Source organism: Copadichromis virginalis, linkage group LG7 (assembly GCF_057382275.1).
Source record: "Copadichromis virginalis isolate Kocher_CV1m ecotype Utaka linkage group LG7, C_Virginalis_male_GT1.1, whole genome shotgun sequence".
In the NCBI taxonomy this organism is placed as follows: domain Eukaryota; kingdom Metazoa; phylum Chordata; class Actinopteri; order Cichliformes; family Cichlidae; genus Copadichromis; species Copadichromis virginalis.
This window is the reverse complement of record NC_140624.1, coordinates 12318601-12340335: the sequence shown is the minus strand read 5'-3', so window position 1 is coordinate 12340335 and position 21735 is coordinate 12318601. Positions and strand designations below refer to the sequence as shown.

The window sequence follows — 21735 nt, the reverse complement described above, 5'->3', positions numbered from 1 at the left end:
CTCCAGTTTTGGTAAATGGGGAAATCACTATAATTGATTAGCAACTTGCCCTGAGTGAAAGGTTCATTAAATTTGTGTAAAAGGAGTTGTTTGATGCAAGTCTTCCGCCATTCCTGCCTCTAATGAGGTAATTTCTCAGTCCCGTGCAGCGATAAGACAAGACATACTGATCAGTTTATAGTTAGATTTTGCACAAGCTGCTGTTTGCAGACAATGAGAGCCAATTAAAGAGTTTGTTTATCTAGAGGAATCAAATGAGGCCAGTTTGAAAAATTATCTCATAATGTTTCATTAACCTCACACTGGTGTGAATTTAGCACAAGGGGTGATTTGTAAAATTCCAGATTTCTGCTGTGTAGTAGGAGCACTCGTCATCTAAAGTGAATCACCTCCCTGTCAATTTGTTGTTTTTGGATTTAATATTGCACTCATGCTGTGATTATTCCACTTTATATCTGGCTGGGCCGATTAGATGTAAAGATAAACAGTTTCACTTGTTAACAACTAAATTGTTGTAATTTAATTACATTTACAAAGTTTAAAAGGAATCAAATAAAAAAAACAAAAACAAAGGATAAACACCTCAAAATGTGTGAAAAATAGTGTGAGAATAGTGAGAGAAGAAACAATTAGCCAGTTAATGAGCATTCAATAGACAGTTACTATATTGACAAGGCTCTTTTACAGTCCTGTGCACCTTCAGAGCAACTCTACCATGCTAACATGAGTCCCATCCTTAATCTTTAAGATTAAGGTTTCAAGTCAGATTGTCATACAAAACTGAACAAACGGTTGAGACAATAGGTTCGTCCTTCTAGCTGCTTGTTCCCGACACTATCAGTCATGCAATACACATCTGCAGAGTTTGACCAATTTGTGACTGTTTTTTTTTTATAGTTCCGCTGATGGTGAAAGACCTTTTACAGTCTGCAATTGCACCATCAAGGAGTGAAAAAAAGTGTACATTTGGCCTTTAAAAAATAGGTCAGATGATATGGATCATCACAGGATGGCATGATATGAAAGCCTTAACCTCTGTCACTGAAACCTACACAGTCGTACACTGAAGCTCCTGGCTGCAACCCATCTGATCTTATTATTAATTTTTTCATTATTATCTCTATTGTATTTTTGGCACCCTGCTGTATTCACAGCCACTGTTTTGGTCTGAACATGCTTGTGACACCTTTTCCTCTTCATCACGAATTCCTGCCGACTCTGCAGCCAGGCAGTCTTCTAGAGGCAATCTGGGTCAGGCACCGTCACTGCTGATTAAAAAGGGGATTTTTTTTGTCATCCATTGAGGGAGGAGCACTGGGATAAGAGGTGGGATGAGACAGATCATAAACACAGCGGCATCAACAGACTGTTGCCACAGAAACGTCCGGTTGTTAGGCTTCTGTGTTTCTTTTTTTTTGGGGGGGGGGGGGGGGGTGGAATTTTTCCTATCCTGATGCAGTGATGGATACAGCCACTAGTCTGATCTTAAAAACAAAAATCACACACAGATACACCTTTGACTTTCCATACCTGTACCTGTCCTTTTTAAGAACTTTATAGCAAGCCCTCTCCTTGGACAAGGTCTTACATGGATTCACATGGCTTTACCACAAATCCCAAACCTCATTGATTGAGTGGTGCGTAAGTGGTTGCTCTGTGGGCTCCTAGGATTACACAGAAGCATGTTCAGCACTTAATCCCCATATCAGTGATGGCAGAGACTGAAGGATAACAGTGCCTAATTAAATGGACTCTGATCAATAAGTAGGCAGTAATCATAAGTGACTGTTGGACTCAGTCAGCCTTTATTTATTTCTCCAGTCCCACTGTGTTATGCTCCTTTCAATAGGTGTTGAATCAGAAGGCTTTCTGTGACACTGCAGTTTGATTGACATTAATCTGTATTAATATCTGCATAGAAGGATAATCTGAAAGGGACAAGATTTTGATTTAGCTTCGGTGTCTGTTTCTGATCATGTTTGAACAGGCTTTGGTTTCCTGTTGCTCTCCCTTGGAGCAAAATAGGGATTGTATAATTTTAACCTGAACAAGTTGCACTCCTTTAACCATTTGCTATTAGCAATTTAGCTTCTCCATTCATTAACAATGACCATGAACACTTCTTGGCCCAGATATCTGCTGGCTAAGGTGAAATTTTGGCCGTTGTCCTCAGAGGCTGAGTCAGCAAAATGGCTGATGGATTGATCATATCCTTCTCCAAAGTAAGAGTCCAGAGTGTATTGTATGATTGATTTCTGTGTTAAGTACTTAAAATTAATTTAAAAAGAAAGTTAAAAAAAAAGACTTTTTGTCATTATAAGTTGAATGTCTTTTGGTTTTTGGACTTGGTTTTAAAAACAAGAAACACAAGTTAGAGGCTTTGAAAAAATGTCGTTAGTGTTATGTAACACTTATGTAATATTTCACACACCAAATGACTAAACAGTTATTAATAATACACAACAGATTAATCAGTACTAGCAGAAAGATTAAAAGTTTGAGTAGACTTTGTTTGTTAATGCTGTTTCTTAGTTGCACATGTCTAAGATGACCTCGCCCATCTAAGGTTTCATTTTGACTCAGACTGTAATTACACTGATCTGAGACATTAGTATAAGACCTAAAAGAGTAGTTTGTTCAGTCAGTCTCTTATCACTTACAGTAAATTCCTTCAGTAAGTAGTGAAATCCCACCTAAAGATGAGGTCACAGATGAGTTCCTCACAGTGCGTTGTACTAACTCTAAAATTAAGAATGAGAGAGCTGTGACAGAGTTTAGGGTCTGGATAGAAATATGATTTTAGACATTGCCCAAATGCTTTCTGCCTTTTATTTGTCCTCAAAACACTTCACTCATCATATCTTCCACATCAGTTCTCCTTTTCCGCAGGATGCAGCACAATTAGTGCTCCATTTTATTTGGTGGCGGACATGATGTTGTACACTTGGCTGTGTTTTTATGTGCCTGCTTCTCCCATCTTTCCGAGGAAAAAAGGAGAGATGGGCTGCTGGCATCTTTATTCTAATAATTAAGCCAAACCACCTGCTGAAGAAGCTGTTACCAGCTGCTGTCAGAGAGTCCAGAACCTCTCTGTGCTCCTCGTCTTCAATAGAGCAGCTGCAGCTCTCCAGCACAGACCATATATGCGCTGGTCTTTTTGCCCCTTGCCTTGATCCAAGCAGCCCACTGCTCAACAGTGGAGACTGTGTCTTGCACCGTCTCAGCTCCAGCGTCTAAAAGCTGATTACAAACGGATCACTGTATGACCAGGCTTCACTCTGTTACATTAACTCCTACACACCATCTACCCGTCATTCTCTCCCTCTGTCTCTTTGTGTCTGTCCTCCTCTGCTGACCCTGCGTTCACAGACTTTGCAGTCTGGCCGAGTCCTCTGAGCTTCTAGCGTCACATCAGTAGTATGTTTGAAAGCATGCCCAGTCTGCTTATGTAATCGTACAGCACAAAAAGACCATCATTATTGTTGTAATAGCATTCAAAGCATCCATTACCCAAATATTTGGAAATTGCTATCCTGCAATTTCCAGAAAAGGCCTTACTGATCATTATACTGATAATGGCATGGTTAACTAAGTGGGAGTGTGGATTTAAATCCATAGGACATGAAACAAAAACAAATGCACCTCGGTCAGATCCAGCTAATACTGGTGCCATTTAGGTTAATGAGGGCTTTCACTGCTTCCTGGAACAGTTTAATGACATAAGGTTAATTGGACTCGAAGATTAAGTTACTGCATTTCAGGCTAAAGTAGCATACTGTCATTGACCTGGGAGGTGAAAGAAAAGACAGATTATAGACACACTTAGAACAAGCCTCCTGGATTATGAAGTACAACTGTATGTGGGAGGACCTCTCATCAGTGTTGGCTGTAGGTTTGGAAATTTGCCCTCTGATGCATTAATTTTTTGATTCTAAATCTTCAAAATGGGGCTACATGTTAAGACATTAGTCTGTGAACTCTTAGGGCGACCGTGGTTCAGGGGTTTGGGAAGCTCATCTTGTAACCGGAAGGTTGCCGGTTCAGTCCCCAGCTCTGTCTGTCCTGGTCATTGTGTGCTTGGGCAAGACACTTCACCCTACCGCCTACTGGTGTTGACCAGAGGGGCCGATGGTGCGATATGGCAGCCTCGCTTCTATCAGTCTGCCCCAGGGCAGCTGTGGCTACAACTGTGGTTTGCCTCCACCAGTGTGTGAATGTGAGAGTAAATGAATTGTAAAGCGCTATATAAATGCAATCCATTATTATTATTATTATTATTATTATTACTACCAATGTACTCTTGCCTCAGTGGTGAAAAGAAATACAACTTTTAAAAACAATCATTTTTAGCTTCTTTCACCTCTGGCTAGGCCTTTTTAAAAATGTATTTTCCATAGTCCAGCATGTATCTGTAAGGAGACACACAGGGTATGAACACACTTTTTTTTTCTCTCCCAAAAGGTTTAATATGATGGCCTCACTCTGTTTTATATAATGTATGAGGTCCAGATGGGGATTGTTTTTTGTTTTTTAGATTAAAAACGCATTTATTTCCATGACAGGACTACAATGTTCCAGCTCTGTCTTGTATCTCACTCGATAAAAGGCTTTTTCTTTTACCATCCCGCCGCACAGTGTTTTACTTAAATGATTTTTCTCTGTATTGTCATCCAAAGGGAAGTGGCAGCTCAGCTGTGCCAGCCTCTGAATTATAAAAGAGGATAAAGATTGTCTGACACAGATGATATATCATATAGTATATAGTTTTTATACGTCTTAGACATGTAATGGTTTGTATGAAAATAGTAAAACAATATATAATATAAGCAGGACAACTATATGTGGTGATTAATTTTTTAGTTTACAATATATCAGCAAGTGTATCTGACCAGCAACCTCAAACTCAGTGATATCCAGTTTTAGTTTATACAAGAGAAAATAAGCACATTTGAGATGCCTGAATATTTGAGGGTTTTGGTTTATGGTACAGTTAGTTGGGGGGGGGTTTGTTTTGTTTTGTTTTTTGGTGGTTCTCCTATATTATATAAAGAGTATTTTACTCATATACATTGATTAGTGTGTAAATACATCTAACAAACTTATAATTCATCCATTAATAATATGCAAGAGTGGGCGCTGGTTTGTGGAAGCTGCCAGAAGTTGCCTTGCCAACTTGAATACAGTGGCCGAGATGGACATCAGTATTTTGCCTAATTATGTTTTATATATGTAGCTCACGGTGTGGAGGAGAAGTGTTCCTGTGGCATGGAGGGAAATTTTTAGACTCGTATCAGGAGACAGTAGGATGATAACGTGAGGATGTGTAGCCTTTCGCGAGGCCCTATTTAGGCCACGACCTGTCTGGGCTTAAATTGAGCCAGAGTCCAGATTAACGTGATGGGGTGTTGAGGGGGAAAAGTCCTGCTGGAAAGCTGGTGTGTCAGCCGTGTGGAGGTCTGGCCGTGTTCTGCAGTAACCTCCCCACTCATCCTCAGGGTCAGAATGCTAATAGTATTAAACGTGTCCTCAAGCTGCAGTTTCTGTGTAGCAACCATATGTCAGTCAGTGAAACCATTTCCACACACAAGCAGCTGTTTTTATATCAGATCCCGGCTGAGTGTGCGCGAAGGGTTGGTTTCAAATTTGACATGATTTGACGTAAGCGGAAGTTAAAGTAGGATGATCCTGATGTAATGGCATTTGAATGCGAGTTGAGAGCCTACTTTGAGCTGAGGCTTTTTATTTAGGTCATGGCTGTGTAGAGTTAACAGGTTATTATTGGGTACAGCTGACTAACAAACTGACTCTTTTTCTCTCCTCCAGCTTCAACAGAAAGTTGAAGTCAGTTGATCAGAAAATTGATTAAGTTCTTTGACTTTAGTGATTTTTTTTTTTTTTTTTTTAATTCTCCTTCCTCTTGAATAAACCATCTAAACATCCTCTGGGATAACTAGAAAATAATTAATAGGCATTTGAAAGTTTGCAACTGTCTGGATTTTGGAAAGTTAGTGAGACTTCCTGCTTATCGCAAATGCTTTGACAAGTGATGGTGACGTTGATACTAAAAGCTGGGTGGGTAGAAGCTTTGCTTCCTGTGGGGAAGGCTGTCTTCTAATTCTGTTAGTACTTGCTTACGGATAGCTAAAGATTTGGTGACCATTAATCGCCTTTGTACCTCATCAAAATAGGTTTCACCTCAGAGGCGACTATGGCATGACTTACCTGTTAGCAGTAATCCTGTTGGCATGAGGGAGGCTGGGTTTACATAACAAAGATCAGTATAAGGTGGTGTCCCTCTCTTTGCATCTTTGTAACATGTGTCATACTTAATGTTTAAACCTTAACTTGTGTCATAACACAATTTAAGAACATGGACGGAAAAAAATTCTGGTCAAACAGATAAGACACTGCAAGCTCCTTTGTGTTTAAAGTTTTCCTTATCTTTTAATTATTTATTTATATTTTCAGAAAATTGGTACCGGTAATGAGTCATTATGGTAAAAAAAAAAACATCCTGCAGGTACAGCATGGCTGTCTGTGTTATTGGCAGAGATATGATGCAGTAAAACAAGACCCAGAAATGTTGTTACATGAAAGCGCTTGAGTAACTTTTTACTCCTAAATGATTCAGGACCTGATTTCTGGATATGCTTGCTTTCAAAGTGTTACAGGAAGATTGTAACGTCTTGTGAATTGCGTAAAATGTCTGTTTTTATTACAGCTCATGTCTAGATGGTGGTTGAAAAAGTCTGTATTTAGTGATGACAAATTGAAGCCACACACCAACCAGAGACATGATTCTGCTCTGAGGTCAAAGTTGGAACAACACACTGATGCACAGCCCACACATTTATCTAGAGATACACAATACATGTATTTCACAGCAGCCATGGTATGAAAGGTGAACTCAGGTGTTACTAATGACATTAATTAGGCTCTGTTCAGCTTGGGCACAGAGCCTTCGTTGATATGATTAGTAACACCTGTGTTTAGGGCAGGTGACAGCATTGAGTCCTCGTTGTTGCTATCATCATTCTTAAATTGAGCCTGTTGAGGTTGTAACTCTTGGCTTTTCCAAAGTTTGGTTAAATGTCAGTTGAAATCTTCCAATGTACCAGATAAAAGATTCTGAGATCTTTATGAGGACTCAGGAAAAGACACAAAGCAGGCTGTGTGCAGTAGCTGCCCCTAACTTACTTCTAGCTTGTAGTCAGCTGTCTGACCAGGCAAGAAGAAGGGCCATCAATTTGTGAATGAGGTGGGACAAAAGGGCAAAGGATTATTAAGACTCTTGGTGAAGTGTGCTGAAAGTTTCTTAAATTTATCTATCACAGCCCTTTAAAGCGAACTGTATTTTATGATTTTGCCTGTTAGAACAATAACAGCTAACCTCAGCCAGCTAGCAATGATTAACTAGCATGTATCCCAGGCCAAACAATCCTCCACCACAAAATGGACTGGTACTCAGCAGTCAAGTCATTACTCACATCTTGCTCGTAGCAGGTTGGACCCCCCTTTTTCCTTTCAGAAATGCCTCCGTTCTTCATATGATAGATTCAGCTAGGTGCTAACCACAGTTTCCTGTTCTCAGCTCTTAGGCGTGGCACCCAGTGTGGTCTTCTGCTGCTGTGTCCTATCTGCTGCAAAGGTTCAAGTGTTACATTCAGAGATGTTCTTCTGCAGACCCTGGTTGTAATGAATGGTTATTTATGTTACTGTGGACTTATTGTCAGCTGAAGGTAGTCCGATCATTCTGCCATCTCACCTCTGGCATCATAAAGGCATTTTCCTGCTAGAAACTGCTGCAGGATTTATATTTACATTTCAATATAAATCCAGCCATTCTACTGTAAACCCAGTAGATCAGCAGTTTCTGAAGTACCGAGACCTGTCCGTTTGGTACCAATAACTATGCAGCATTCAGAGCCACTTAACTCATCTTTCTTCCACATTCTAATGTGTGGTTTTAAGTATGGCAGGTTAGAGCAGGGCGATATGGCCAAAAATATATATCACGATATATATTTGAAAATTTGCGATAACGATATAACTGACGATATAATTTCTGCGAGACAAAATTCAACTCCACAACTTTACTAGCGCAAAAAAAACCCATCAATTTATTTTCACTTAAACAAGCAGCTGTTTTTTATGTGCATTAAAGCTATATAAACATTTAACAGTGCAAATGCAAATCCCTTGCTGAAAGTTTAACCAAAAGGCATTTCCAGTAGAAATGGGCTGACACATCCTGAGCATAGCCATGTATAATATCTACTGAAGTTAAAAAGAGCAGCTTTGCAACAACGTCATTGCTTTTTAGTTTCCTGTCTTCATTTATGTTGGAAGTGATAGCAGAGCTGTACGTTTGAATTTTTTCAGAAATCTCTCAGTCAGAACATGCTTTATCATGCTTAGGTAACTAGTGAAACTAGCGAGCTAACTTCCTGCTAACTTCTACAAAAAAATGTGCTTTGTTGTGTATCTGACAGACAAACACCAAACCAGTGAAGTTGCACCATTTTTAAAAACCAATTCTGGTTCATCCGTTTCACTCAACAATCCTCTTTCCCCCTTCTCATTCTCCGTTGCCGCCGTGCTTTTTCGGCCATGTGCGTATGAAAACAAAGGCACTGCGCATGCGCATTTCACCCATATTCTATCGCGATATTTCATTTTCTTATCGTTGCCTAACATTGTACCGGTATTACCGTAAACGGTATAATATGGCCCAGCCCTATGGCAGGTCAAGTCTACATATCTAAATGCACTGAAGATCTGTCATGTAATTGGCTGATTAGATAATTGCATTAAGTCAGTTGTACCTAATAAAGTGTCCAATGAGTGTATATATCTACTAAAGCCACATGCAGCCATTCAAACAGCACTTTGCTCTATGCCTTTAAGTGCTTTCTAACTATCTCACACACTCGAACTCAGACGGATGCATCGGAAGCAATTTGAGATTCACTATCTTTTCCGAGGTTGCTTGGGATCAAACCACTAACCCACTGATTAGTAGACGATTCGATCTACCTCCACTGCTTCTTGGTTAGATGATTTTAAAATGGAATTCATATACGGGAACTTTGTACCACACAACTATACAACTGTTATCTCATTAATAGTTTACTTCAGCCCTGGACTGTCACAACACTTAGCACTCTGTGTACACCAAGTCACTTTATTACACTGTCCACTGCTCTCTGTTATACTCAACCACTTTAATTCCATCTGACATTAGCTCTGCTTGTTTTTCATGCAGCCATTTTTATTGTGTTATCTTGCTTTATTGAATCTATTAAGGCATTTTTTGTCTTCGTAGAGCCTCTTTGTTCTACATATTCAATTTCTTACATAGTGTTTTGTTGTGTTTCTTTTATTATTATTTTTTACTTATTTATCATTGTACTTTATTTAGAATTTTATTGACTGAACTCTTTTATTTTACTTTTAGAAGGTCAGTAAGTAGAAAAAATATTTGGTGTAATTTCTATCTTATTGGGCTATTTTATTTTTTTGCTTTTTTTTTAAAAAAAATTCTAGTTTATTTTTTACTTTTTTGCTCATTTCCCCTTTTGCTTTTTGTTATTTTTACAGTGTTTGGTTTCAGTTTAGTTGTAGTCTTTTAATCTTTCAAATATGAATGGTATTTTTCAGGGGCAAATGAGGACAAATTACAAAATTCAAAATGGGTATTACAATGCTTTTAGTTGACTCTGTCACATAGATGTCCCAGTCTACGCATGCATCAGTGCATACTTAGGCTAGTTGTGTTCACACTTAAACTAAAACTAGGGGTCATTTTCACTTTAGGTTAAAACAGCTACAGTTGGTCAGCAAACGTTCTACTGGTGACAGCTGAAAACTAAAGTTAAATTAGATAATGCTGCACAAACTAAGCCCTTAGATGCATTTCATGAAGACTTGCTCCTAGAAGTACTTCGGTCCATTGCACAGTAGGAAATTTCTTTTCAAAACTGTTAAAAAAATTCAGTTTTGACAAGTTTTGTGCTGTAGCTGAAGCACAGGACTTTTCTTGGGTGTAGTGTGTGACTTTTCTTAGTTAAAATGTCGTATTTGTCTGAATCTCTGTCAGAGTGACTGATGCCATCTCAGTTCTGTGGAGCAAATTGTCCATGCTCCTCTGACACGTCTGGCCTATTTGAGCATTTCTCAATGTTCTTTAATCTTAAAAATGTCTTTACCCTCCTACCCAGAGGATTTGATGACCTGATAGAGCAGAAGAGGAGGAGAGGTTTTGGTGTGAAAGCTCTTTAATCTTCTAGCGTGTAAATGTTGCAGTCACTTTGATGTGACCTTGGAATCTTGTGCCTTTTCTTTTCCCCGTCTCGACCAAACCTTGGGGTTGAACGCGTATTTAGGTTTCAGATGTGACGAGTTGGGATGCTGGTTTTATCTTTACTGGTCATTCAGCTCATTCAGGTTCAGTCTGGTCTCTTGTGAAAGTGTCACAAGCTGTTGTTTGGCTTCCCACACTACATTGTCCCTCTGCTGTTATTTAGCTCATGAGATTACTGAGCCTACTTGAGCAGGATTAATGGAGGAGTCGAATGAACTCTTTGTACAGTGAGAGGAGGAAATGAACCAAGGGTGGTGCACTTGTCATGGATCTGACATTTCGATTACTCTGTGTGTGTGTTTAACCTCACAGTGTGCTGGTTTATAATTTCAATACCCAGATTAAACTGAATTTTGCAGCTAAGGGCTTTTATAGGGTCTTTGGGCTATGTGAACGCATGCATTATATCTATTTCTCTGGGTTTCATCTGGCATTAACCTGAGTGATTGTTAAGAAGAGCCTGTCACTACCTTCATCATTTGTGTTATGGTTTAATCTGTGCATGGTGTTTTAAATACATCATTATAAACATCTGTAAGACAGACGCACTAATGCATTGTTGTTTGAGCGGAAACACTATCAAAGTTAGTTTAGCACAAGAGTTGCATATGAAATGGAGATTCTGATCTACAGTTTGAATGATGCCTCTTGTTTTTGCGGGTTTAAGATGCATCTGTGGGTTAATTAATATGGACGTGGCTTTTCTGGCTTTTTCCATTGGTCTCTAAGTCAATTACAGGGAGACAAAAACACTAGACCCAAGCTTTGTTATTAAATTACATCAAACATGCTCCCCAGAGAGTATAATTCACAGGGTACTAAAAGGCTTGAGTGAAGTACAACATGAACAAATTAGTTTGTTTTGTACTTATCTTGTAACGGGACAGCTAGAAGGGAAAAGAGAGATTACGCTGCGGTTGTGTATTGTCCTTCATGCAGGTTTAATGTGCTTAACTTGGGTTTTAGTTTTTACTCCTGCTGAATCATATTATGGAAAAAATATAATAATTTATAGTCAGTGTAGCTACACTTGTTTGTTTTTGTTTTACCAAAGAGTCAGGGTCTCAATTCAGATGTAAAAGTAACCAAGTTGTTCTCTTAATGCATCATTTTGTCCATTTAGTCTGCTACTTTTTGTGCACAGAAGAACTGAAGAAAACGGATGGATTTTTCTGGATTTGGGGGGGTTGAGGAGGCGAGAAGAGACTCTTTGATTCGGAAAAAGTCCTCTGACCATTGATCTCTGGTGACCAAAGACAAAAAGAGTGGATTAGGAATTTAGGTTCCTATTCTTTCCACACATCCAATAATTCAGTAATGTTTATTATTATTATTATTATTATTATCATCACACAATAAAATCTGACTGGACTGACTAGACTACTGAAAACACACAAACCAGAGTAATGGAAGCAAAACTGGAAAAAATGTAACTTGTGAGAGATGAACGCATGCAAGGATGCATCAAAACATCAGAGCCATGCACAAACTCATGAGATGAACCTTTTTTGGATCGTTTTGTTGCAATTCACCCAGTGCTCAATGCAGTGAATACTGTGATACTCCATAGTCTGACACAGTTTGTGAGTTTAACTTTCTTTTTGAGCCATGTTACACACCGTGACATTTAAAATGGTTGCATTGTCATCGTTTGTGGTGCAGCTCTGAAGAATCTTTAGATAAGAGCATAAAAGCGGTACACACAACAGATATTTGCTGACTTAGTGGTGACGCTCATTATGGCGAGAAACGGCTAGATTTTGTAGATATACAGACGACTGTGTATCTAATAGCAGCTCCAATGTGGGAACAGTTAGTCGCCATGTCAAGAAATAACCTGGCGCACAAAGCACTACAAATTTTGTTGGTAACTGTAATTTAGCTTTTTTTGTAATGCTATTATGCAGGCCAACTCATGACATGCCTGCCTCTGTTGTTATTGACCCATAACATATAAAAAATGTAAAACCCTATCATTTCAAGTGGGGATTATCTCTGACTTTCAAATTGCACTGCCCTTGTTTCTCCTCCAGAAGCAGCAGATTGATAAGGGGCCACACTAGATTACTAACCTTTTTTTTTTTTTTTTTTCCATGTGAGCCATGTGGCTTAAATGTTATCATCAAGATACAGCGTTTCTGAGAGCAACCAGGGGTAGGCAGAGACATTTATCCTCTCAGTGGTTGCTGATTCGTGGACTACTGAGCTATCATCTCCTGGAAGGTGATTTCACTAACTGAATTTCCTCTCTGGGGTTTCCTGTGGTGAAAGCAATTGTGATGTTGCTATGTGAAAGCAACACTTAGTTTCTAAGGAAACGCGAAAGAAATTGTGCATAGGCCTCATTTGCAACACCACAGGCAAATTTTGTAGTCACGTAGTGGTGGCTGCAGTCCGCTTCTTTTTTTTTTTTTTAAGTGCTTTAAGCAAAACTCTTTGTTAGGTATATAGTAAACACTTCCTAATGAAATACAACAACTTCCTCTGTGTGTGTGTGTGTGTGTGTGAGTTGACAATTTATTAAAAAAAAAAAACAACTTCTCACATTTGGAAGTCTTGCATTCAGACAGCAACGGAAATTTGTCAGCCACCTGCCAAAATCTCAGAAAATAGCAGAAGGAATAGGTGAAAACCTGTCATGATCCAGTGCCTCATGACTACATCTGGGTCTTTGTTCATTTCCGTGCTGGTCTGACTGTCAACCACAAAGATGTTTCACTTGTATTCTTCAGAACAACAGCCAAATGTTCCCATCACGACTTGAAAGGCTCTTTCTGTTTTGTTTCACTCCTAGTCTAGCTTAAATGAGCCTGTTTATATCGCATTAAAATGGAGAAGAGGATATAGGTAGTAAACGCCACCTAGCAAATCTGTGAGCCATTTCCTTTATGCGAAGAATAAACTGTGATGTGAATGAGGCTCATGTGTTGACTCCCTTCCTATGTGGGTGGTCAAGGCAGGAAGCAGGCCTGATGCATTTGCTCTCAGCACAAGCAAAGACATACACAGCTTAGTCACAGTTTCCATGTTTTTTTGTTGTTTTTTTTTGTTTTGTTTTGTTTTTGTTAAGTGGCTGCTTTTGGCATGCAAACAACATCGTCCTGGTAGCAGAAATATTTTTAATGCCCCAAGAGAAGGAAGCAGAATTAGCAGGGATGTTTTCATTTCATTTTGATGGTAATTCGAAACTGCATTTCTTGTGCGCAGCAGTAGTTAAACTTAAACTCGGATCTGGTTTGTCGCAGTACAGCTCTCCACACTCAGGTCTAATAATACCGCAGATCACAGGACAGACTGTCGGGGGGATATTTGTCTCCTAAATTGAGCTTTGAAGTCTTCATTATCTCCCTGCAGTCTGAGTCATAGTGCCAGACTTCCACCCCGCTGACAATGCTCTAATGAGGATTTTTAGATCAAGCTTCAAGCTGCCCACTATAAGACTGGGACAGAACCACTGTTTTCCATTGTCAGGTGTGTATGTTATGCTGTGAGTTTGATAGGGCTGAGCCATGTGAGCATAACGAACACAGTCGCTGTGTGCTGCCACCAATAGCATTGTGGTTTTTAACTGACTTGATCTTTCATGACAGCTGAATTGCTTCTGTGTTTGCCGTCATGCTCCACAGTGTACCTACTGGATAGGACCGCTGAAAACGAAGATAATACTGTGGAAGATTTGCTGTCGTTCTATTTTGATACGTTTTGAAATTGAATATCTTCGAGTAGCTGCCCAGAAAAGTAGGACAATTGAAGGTTTCACTTTTAGGCTCTTAGAACTTGAACCTTTTGTACTATATTCAGACCTTTTATGAGCTAAATATTAAACCAGTTTCCATCCATCTGTTTTCTTAACTGCTTCTCCAAGTAGGCTGGAGTTCATCCCAGCTATCATAGGGTGAGTGGTGGGGCCACTACTCATTTGATAAACAAACAAGTAGAGTACAGGGAATCAAGTGCCCTCGTTAGGTGTTGTTTGTACTGTATTCTGATTTTCCTAAATCTTGCTCCTCTGTAAGAACACCCTCCATCTTACAAAGACTAAAACTAACTGTGTAGCTACTTAAAAATAAGTTAAATCTAAAGATTTTTAATGAATACAAACTCAGATGAGCAAATTAAATTAATTAAAACTGCTTGATGCTTTCTCATACTATATGTCTGTTTACCATAAATGTTTAACACTACCCAGAACATATTAACAAGACTTTGAGGAAAAACAATAAAGCATTTAGGTTACTTTAGATATTTTTTCCCAGTATAAAAATATATCCTAGAGTACTGGATGTGTAGAAATCAAACATTAAACTTTATCAATGTTTCTTTGCAGGAATCCTCTTCTCTACACTGGTGTTCGGACCTGCCTGCGGCTTCATCCTTGGATCGCTGTGCACTAAATTCTATGTGGACGCCATCTTCATTGACACCAGTGAGTTGAATGTGTCCCTACTCTGTGATCCTCTCGTGTGTTCTTTTTTTGGCATGTGCAGTTTATTGACCGACACCATGCCTCCCCGCAGGTAAACTGAACATCACTCCAGAAGACCCGCGGTGGATCGGGGCCTGGTGGGCAGGCTTCCTCCTGTGTGGTGCCTTACTCTTCTGCTCTGCTGTCTTGATGTTTGGCTTCCCTCAGTCGCTGCCAGCAAGGGAGCGGGAGGAGGGAGCAGATAGCGAGCAGGTTATGCTTCCTCCCTCTCTGAGCTCAGACTGTGAGACTCCTAAGCCCAGCAACGGAGTCGTAGTTAACCATGAGCCTGCCAATAGCCCCACCTGCTGTCAGCAACTCAGGGGTGAGCATGCAGCATCCAGTGTGGTACTGCAGTTTTTTTTTTTTGGTTGTTGGTGTTGTTTTTTTAATGCAAGCATGTATGGAACAAAAACACACAACATTTTGTATTTTTATTTGTTGTATTTGCCAAATGCTATGAAGTACTGACAAAACAGAAGTGCTACAGTCCTTTTTAAATAAAACCTGTTAATGTAAATGGTACTAGATTAGTTATAATATCATCCTTTGTAGTATTATGTGTTGTTAAAGATAACCTATGATATTTTTTTCTTATTTTTTACTGTTATAGTGACAAGTGCTCATGTTAAACATGGTCAGATGGTGAGGTCAACATATACGTATATAATCCCAGTAAACCAAAAGCTCAGTTTCAGACTGTGCTAAATGCTCTGGTTCAGACATCTATCATTAGTATGGTCATCTCAGCTTATGTTCAAACTTGCTGTTTTCAAGGGCCAGCCGATCAGAATAAAGCTGACTCAAAGAAAAGGAGGCTTGTATGAGACAAAGGATAAACTTAGGAGCTGCTTCAAGGCCCACTATATAACACATAAGAATTGAACTGTAAATCTACTCTAGCTACTGGAGTCTAGACTAGGTCCCCACATCGCACCATTGCAAGTTGTACTTGTATATATATTTTAATTAACAACAAGTTTGTAAAATATCTGTCTCATTAAGGGGAAATACATTGAAAGAGTATGCAACTTTTAAAAGTAAAATGAACTACTAGAAGAACTTGAACACTAGTTTTGGATTAGTAGAGTTTTTTCAGCGTTTTGATGGTCACTGTAGTGGCTATATTAATTAAAGTTCTCTCTTATATTTAATATAACCACACTACGGACGGACAACCGCCTGTTGTTATGTGGTGTCGTTAGCAACAACGACGGTAAAACCATTGCGTGTCTGCTTGTTTATTTTACACATAAACCTTTCACAATAAAGCTCAAGACCCTGTTGAGACTTTTCAAAATAAACTGAATCACGTGAAAGAGCAGATTATTTACGGATGAGAAGTCAAAAAGAGCCGCCAGGTGCTAAAAAATAAACCTTAAACTCAAACGTTAGAACAGGCTTTTCCCCGCAGCACACCGTGTAATAAATACAAACAAAGCAAACGGCGGCCGTTACAACTTATGTCTAAAAATGTATAGTTTCATGCATCGGTTAAAACACTCAACTGCAGGTACACGACGCCCAGCTGGAAACACTTCATGCAAGCTGCCCGAGATTCACAGAACTTTCAGAAAATGTAAATTTTTGTGATTTATATCGTTATCGGGACGATAGATGTCTTATATCGGGATATGAGATTTTGGTCATATCGCACAGCCCTACCCTCAATGCTTATCTTTCCTCTTTCCTTTTATGTCCAGTGATCCCCACGGTTACCAAGCAACTCCTGTCGAACCCTGTGTTCACCTGTATCGTCCTGGCAGCCTGTATGGAGATCGCCGTCGTAGCCGGCTTTGCAGCCTTTCTGGGGAAATATCTTGAGCAGCAGTTCAACCTCACCACCACCTCTGCAAATCAGTTGTTAGGTTTGTATTCTGTGCAAAAAGTCACACGTATGCACACTTTTTTTTTTCTTCTGCAGAGGAGCATAATAAACAGATTTGGGCCCATCTTGTGTTTAAGGTATGACAGCTATTCCATGTGCGTGTCTGGGGATCTTCATGGGTGGTCTGCTGGTGAAGAAGCTGAATCTATCAGCGCTGGGAGCAATCCGAATGGCCATGCTGGTCAACCTGCTGTCCACCGCCTGCTACGTCTCCTTTCTGTTCCTTGGCTGTGATACGGGTCCCGTCGCAGGAGTGACCATCCCGTATGGCAACATGTAAGAAAAAATATTTAATATTATCACTTGTTACATCCTCTGCTTAAAAGCATCAACGAAAAGTGGAAACTGACACCGGAGTTTGTAGAAGACACTGGTTTTAAATTACTTAATAACCACAACTAAAAGGCTAAAAGTGGCATATTCCTCACGCCAACCTCAGCCGTGCCTTGATCCAAGGCGAGTAGGGGCTGCAGACTAATGTAACACAATAAATAAAGCAGTTGAAGTAGCTGTCAGCCAAGATCATGTGAAGAGGTGCAAGTTGAGATTATCTTTTATGTGTGAAAGAGGGACGAGTTAGAGCGCTGTTGCTCAGTGTGGCATTCTGATCTTCAGGCTTCTGGCCTATGTTTACTTCCTGGATAACCCCTTTTTAAAACTAGCTGTAGTTACATAAAGTTTGGGAAGCCATCCTTTTTGATATCCAATTCAGTAAGCAGAGACTATTTGAAAGAATTGAACTCAATGTGTTGAAGCGCAAAGTTTGGGTAATAAACTATTTGATGATTAGACTCAGATGAAGCTACATAGCAGAGCACTCCCACCAGTGGTGGGAAATAGGACAGGACCACCCTGGAGTCTAGACGCTGCTGGTGGTGATGGAGATAAAGCAGATGGACTCGGACGAGGGTATCTGAGCGAACAAAATGAAATGGAGATGTAGTGGAGGCGGGCCACAGTGAGCACCAAGATTTAAAGCACAGGGAACAGAGGCTGATTGACTCGCTGAATAAGGAAATAAAGTTACTGGACCAGAGATAATGATGAAAGAAGTGATCTAACAACAGACTAGCAGCCCAACCATGCAGGAATGCAGGGAAACGAGTTAATACTAGGTCTTCCTCGTTGAACTTGCATAGAAGCTTCATTCACACGTCGCCAGAAACTGTGTCCTTAATGTAAGATGAGATGAACTCATCAGTGGAGGAACGGCAGATATCTAATGATATATTTCTGTTGTCCTCACTTCAGCGTGTTTTCATGTCATAGGTTGAGGAGGAACGAAATGCACTGTTAGCATTTCAAACCCAGTTTATCAAACAAGAATACAAGCAGTTAACAAACTCTAGCAGTGAAAAGCGGTGCTGCTGCTAAGGCTGGAGGACTTTTTTGCAGATGAACTGTAGGGACTATAAATGTGTAAATAAAAATTCTTATCACTGCTGGACATTGGGGCAAAGATGGGACAGAAGGCTTTTTATTCAAACAACTTTGTGTCATTTTGTCGAGTCTATAAAAAGATTTTCTGTTTGGAAAGTGGCCTCGAGGGCTGCATGAACTGAATATGAATGTGACAGACTTCACTGAATCAGACACCAATAAAAAGAGGTTTAAAGCAAAGCTATTATGCAGCAGGACACGTTATTCACTTTCATATTGATAAACCTTTCAAGTGAAGCTCTGTTGTTAGAAGGGACTTTGTATTTATTATGTCGTTTGTCATAAATTAGCATGAATCACTGTCTCATGCGCACACTTTTTAACTTAAATTCTTTACTTCAAAGGTAAAAAGACAGTTTGTTTTTATAAAACCTAAAGAAGTACATGAGGATAAACTCGTAATTTTACTCCACAAAGCAAATTATATGATAATATAACAAATATGGTGTTTGGCTTCTTCCTTCTAATAGAAACAAACATCTCAAATCAGAACAGACACATTGCATTCCTCTTCACCTTATGCATGTATCTTGAATCCAAGGATATCAGCCTGTGGATTAATTCGTGATATCAAGATTGCTCCCTTTTCTCATCTCATGTTTTGTAACTATTTGTGACGGCATGAAGTAAAATACCCCCATTTTGACCTGTATCTGAATAGTACTGTCAAAAAATCAGTGAGTGAGGCAGAGCTACACCTAGGCATACACCCCACAGATCATCTGACGTGGGCACACACAGTATGTGGAATTGTAGGTGGTTATTGCTCTGTTAACCCCCCAGCAGGGCTGGGTCTAACACCTTTTTTTTTCTCTCTGGTAGAAATCTAGCTTTACTGCCAGTGCTCCTTTGTTTTGTTTTTCACAATCCAAAGTCTCCTTTTTCTTTTTGTATTGGATTTGAATTTAGAGGGAATAATCAATGATAGCCTCTCAGAATGATAAGGAGTCCTTTAAAAAAAAAAATGCCTGTATTCAGATCTAGATAGCCTCCATATGTAATCGCTTCGATCTTGCACCAAGCCTGACAGTTTTCATGCAGATCTACCCTTAACTTCTTAGTAATCCTGCCAGTGGCATCTTCAATTGTACTACCTGCCACAGAACAAAGACCTTATTTATCATCTTAGTAACTCTGTCACTTCTTACTGGGGTGCATCACCATAGTAAGGTTAGAGATCAACCAATCACAGTGTCACCACAGCTGGGAAAAGCCTCTGACTTCTGCACAGATAGTAGAAGGGTTTTACTTTTTAATGTCTAATTTCTGATGCAATACACAGATGACCATTAAGAATTATAAATTCTTAGATGCAAGTTTATTCCTTCATTTTTTCTTCCCTATTACATTAAATTTGCACATAGTCTAAACCTAAATTTGAATTCTGTTTTTAATGTGTTCCTTACTTGCTCTCAGATTCTCCTGTGTCCTAATACACAGGATACAGCTGTGATATTGATGATTCTGTTTACTGTCAGTGCAGTCAGCGTTTTGCTGGTTTTCTTTCCTGGCTTCAAATAAGCTAAATTTTATTATTATAGCAGCTCTTTTCCAGTCTTATTGACCAAAGCACTTAAAGTGCCCCTGCATTCATTCAGGCCTTTTATATCTAAACTGCTGTGCAACGCTTCTCCTCACACACCGCTGCTTAGTCAGCAGCAGAAATGACGCTTTCAGTCTGTATTGTGTGTTTAACCTCTTTATATTTTTCCCCATACTTTCCTCATAATTTTATCTTCCTTGGCAAAGTCACCTGCTCTGCTGCCAGTATACTTATCTAAACTTTTAATTTTGATTGTTGCGCCAACATCAAACCTTTCAGGTGAATGTGCGATTGAGAAACCCTGGGTAACCTTGGTGAGTTGGTTAGCAGCTTCTTGTGGCTGCTTATCGTGATTTTTGATGTTTGGGTAAATGAATTCAGAAATGAACAGATATCAGAAGTATGCTGAACTCGCTTCATAGTGCAAAGCCCAGGTAAAAAAAAAATCTTCTGCCAGCTTTCACTGCTCCTCTGTTTTCAATGCTTTAATCTTGTTATGGCCTGGCCTGTATTTATATAGTGCTTTTCTAGTCCCTAAAGACCCCAAAGCGCTTTACATATCCAGTCATCCACCCAGTCACGCACACATTCACACACTGGTGATGGCAAGCTACATTGTAGCCACAGCCACCCTGGGGCGCACTGACAGAGGCGAGGCTGCCACAGCTGTTATTGTACCACAGCTAAACCTGCAACAGCAGCAAATATTTGTATAATCAGTCAATCATCATATTTTAGTTAAAAATTGTTACTTTTGGTTGCTGTGTCTCATTTAAGTATTTAAGCCTGTTTAAGTCAGGTAATCAATACATTACATTTAGCCCTAGTGAAGCTAATTATTAGTTACAAATGATGATGATGTTTATTGAACGGATGTTAATGTAAGTGTGCGATATAAACAGGGGGCAGGAAGTAGATTAAGAGGAGGATAATTGATCTGTCACACAGGGGCTGTTTTTGAGGAGGGGGAGATTTTACACTCATGCACACACATATGCAGAAATCCAGCTGTGTTTTGCACACAGATGTGTCGAGGTTCCTCAAGAACAGCGTACCTGTTTGGATCACTTTGAGACCGATAGCACTGTATTCTGCGGGGGTTTTGGCATTGAGCTCTTTCTCTATCTTTTTATCATTGTGCTAGTAAAAGATATTCATGTGTTCAGATGAATATTAAACACCTCCTTTTATTTGCAGCGCACTTTGAGACCTCTGAGTCCAAGGTTGCTTCTTTTTCGGTTAAAATAAAAGCATTCAGGCTCAGTCTTCAGCCTCGGTGTTGCTTTTATCTCTTTAATAAAGTGTGAACTCAGTGATTTAGTCTGTGTGCTCATCCTGTAGAAATACTGAATGTTTGAGCCGCTTTTGAAATTGGTGGCCTAAAACCAACTTGTTCCAGAGCGGGTTAGGAGAGCTGCGTCGTTTCCATGGAGATGTTAAAAGTGAAACAGTGTCCATAATATCTGATAAAGGGCTCCTTAGTTTTACAGATGTAACTTACAGCTGTTTCTCTCTGTTTAGGACCCTGCAGGCGAGCAGGAAACCAGAAGCTCAGTGCAACAGTCAATGCAGCTGCTTCACCTCCTCCATCAGCCCTGTGTGCGGCTCCAACGGCATCACCTACCTGTCCGCCTGCCTCGCCGGCTGCAGCCGAACTGGGATCCCCGCATCCAACATTTCTCAGGTTTTCATTTTGCTTTTGCCCTCTGATTATGATGAGTACCAGCAATGTTGATGAGGACTGTAGCACAGAAAAGCCACCAGAAACCTTTATAGTGTTCACAGATATGAAGTCCCAGTATTTCACAGCTCTGTCATCAGCATGCACATGCTGGGCAGTCAGGTGGTAACGTGCTTCAAATCACATCAGCTCAGCAGCACAAAATATCACCACTTCACTGCTGCTGAATTTTTTTTTGCTTTTCTTTTTTCAGTTTTTAAGTGCTCCTAAAACAAACACACATTGCTCATTTCTACTGAGGATTTTGATCCAGACGTGAGGAGCAGGTGTAGCATGTGTGTTCCTGCAGGATGAA

The 21735-nt window shown here is 39.8% G+C and overlaps 1 protein-coding gene across 5 annotated transcripts in view; it reads left to right on the top strand.

Annotated features, from left to right (window-relative positions):
* slco3a1a (solute carrier organic anion transporter family member 3A1a) overlaps positions 1 to 21735 on the top strand; it is a 36713-nt gene that overhangs the window by 12608 nt on the left and 2370 nt on the right. For all 5 annotated transcript variants that reach the window (XM_085461768.1, XM_085461766.1, XM_085461769.1 and 2 more), the window contains exons 4-8: positions 14691 to 14789; positions 14881 to 15153; positions 16532 to 16696; positions 16794 to 16992; positions 21221 to 21383. In XM_085461768.1, the coding sequence (XP_085317894.1) occupies positions 14691 to 14789; positions 14881 to 15153; positions 16532 to 16696; positions 16794 to 16992; positions 21221 to 21383 (899 nt within the window). The remainder of the gene's footprint in view (positions 1 to 14690; positions 14790 to 14880; positions 15154 to 16531; positions 16697 to 16793; positions 16993 to 21220; positions 21384 to 21735) is intronic.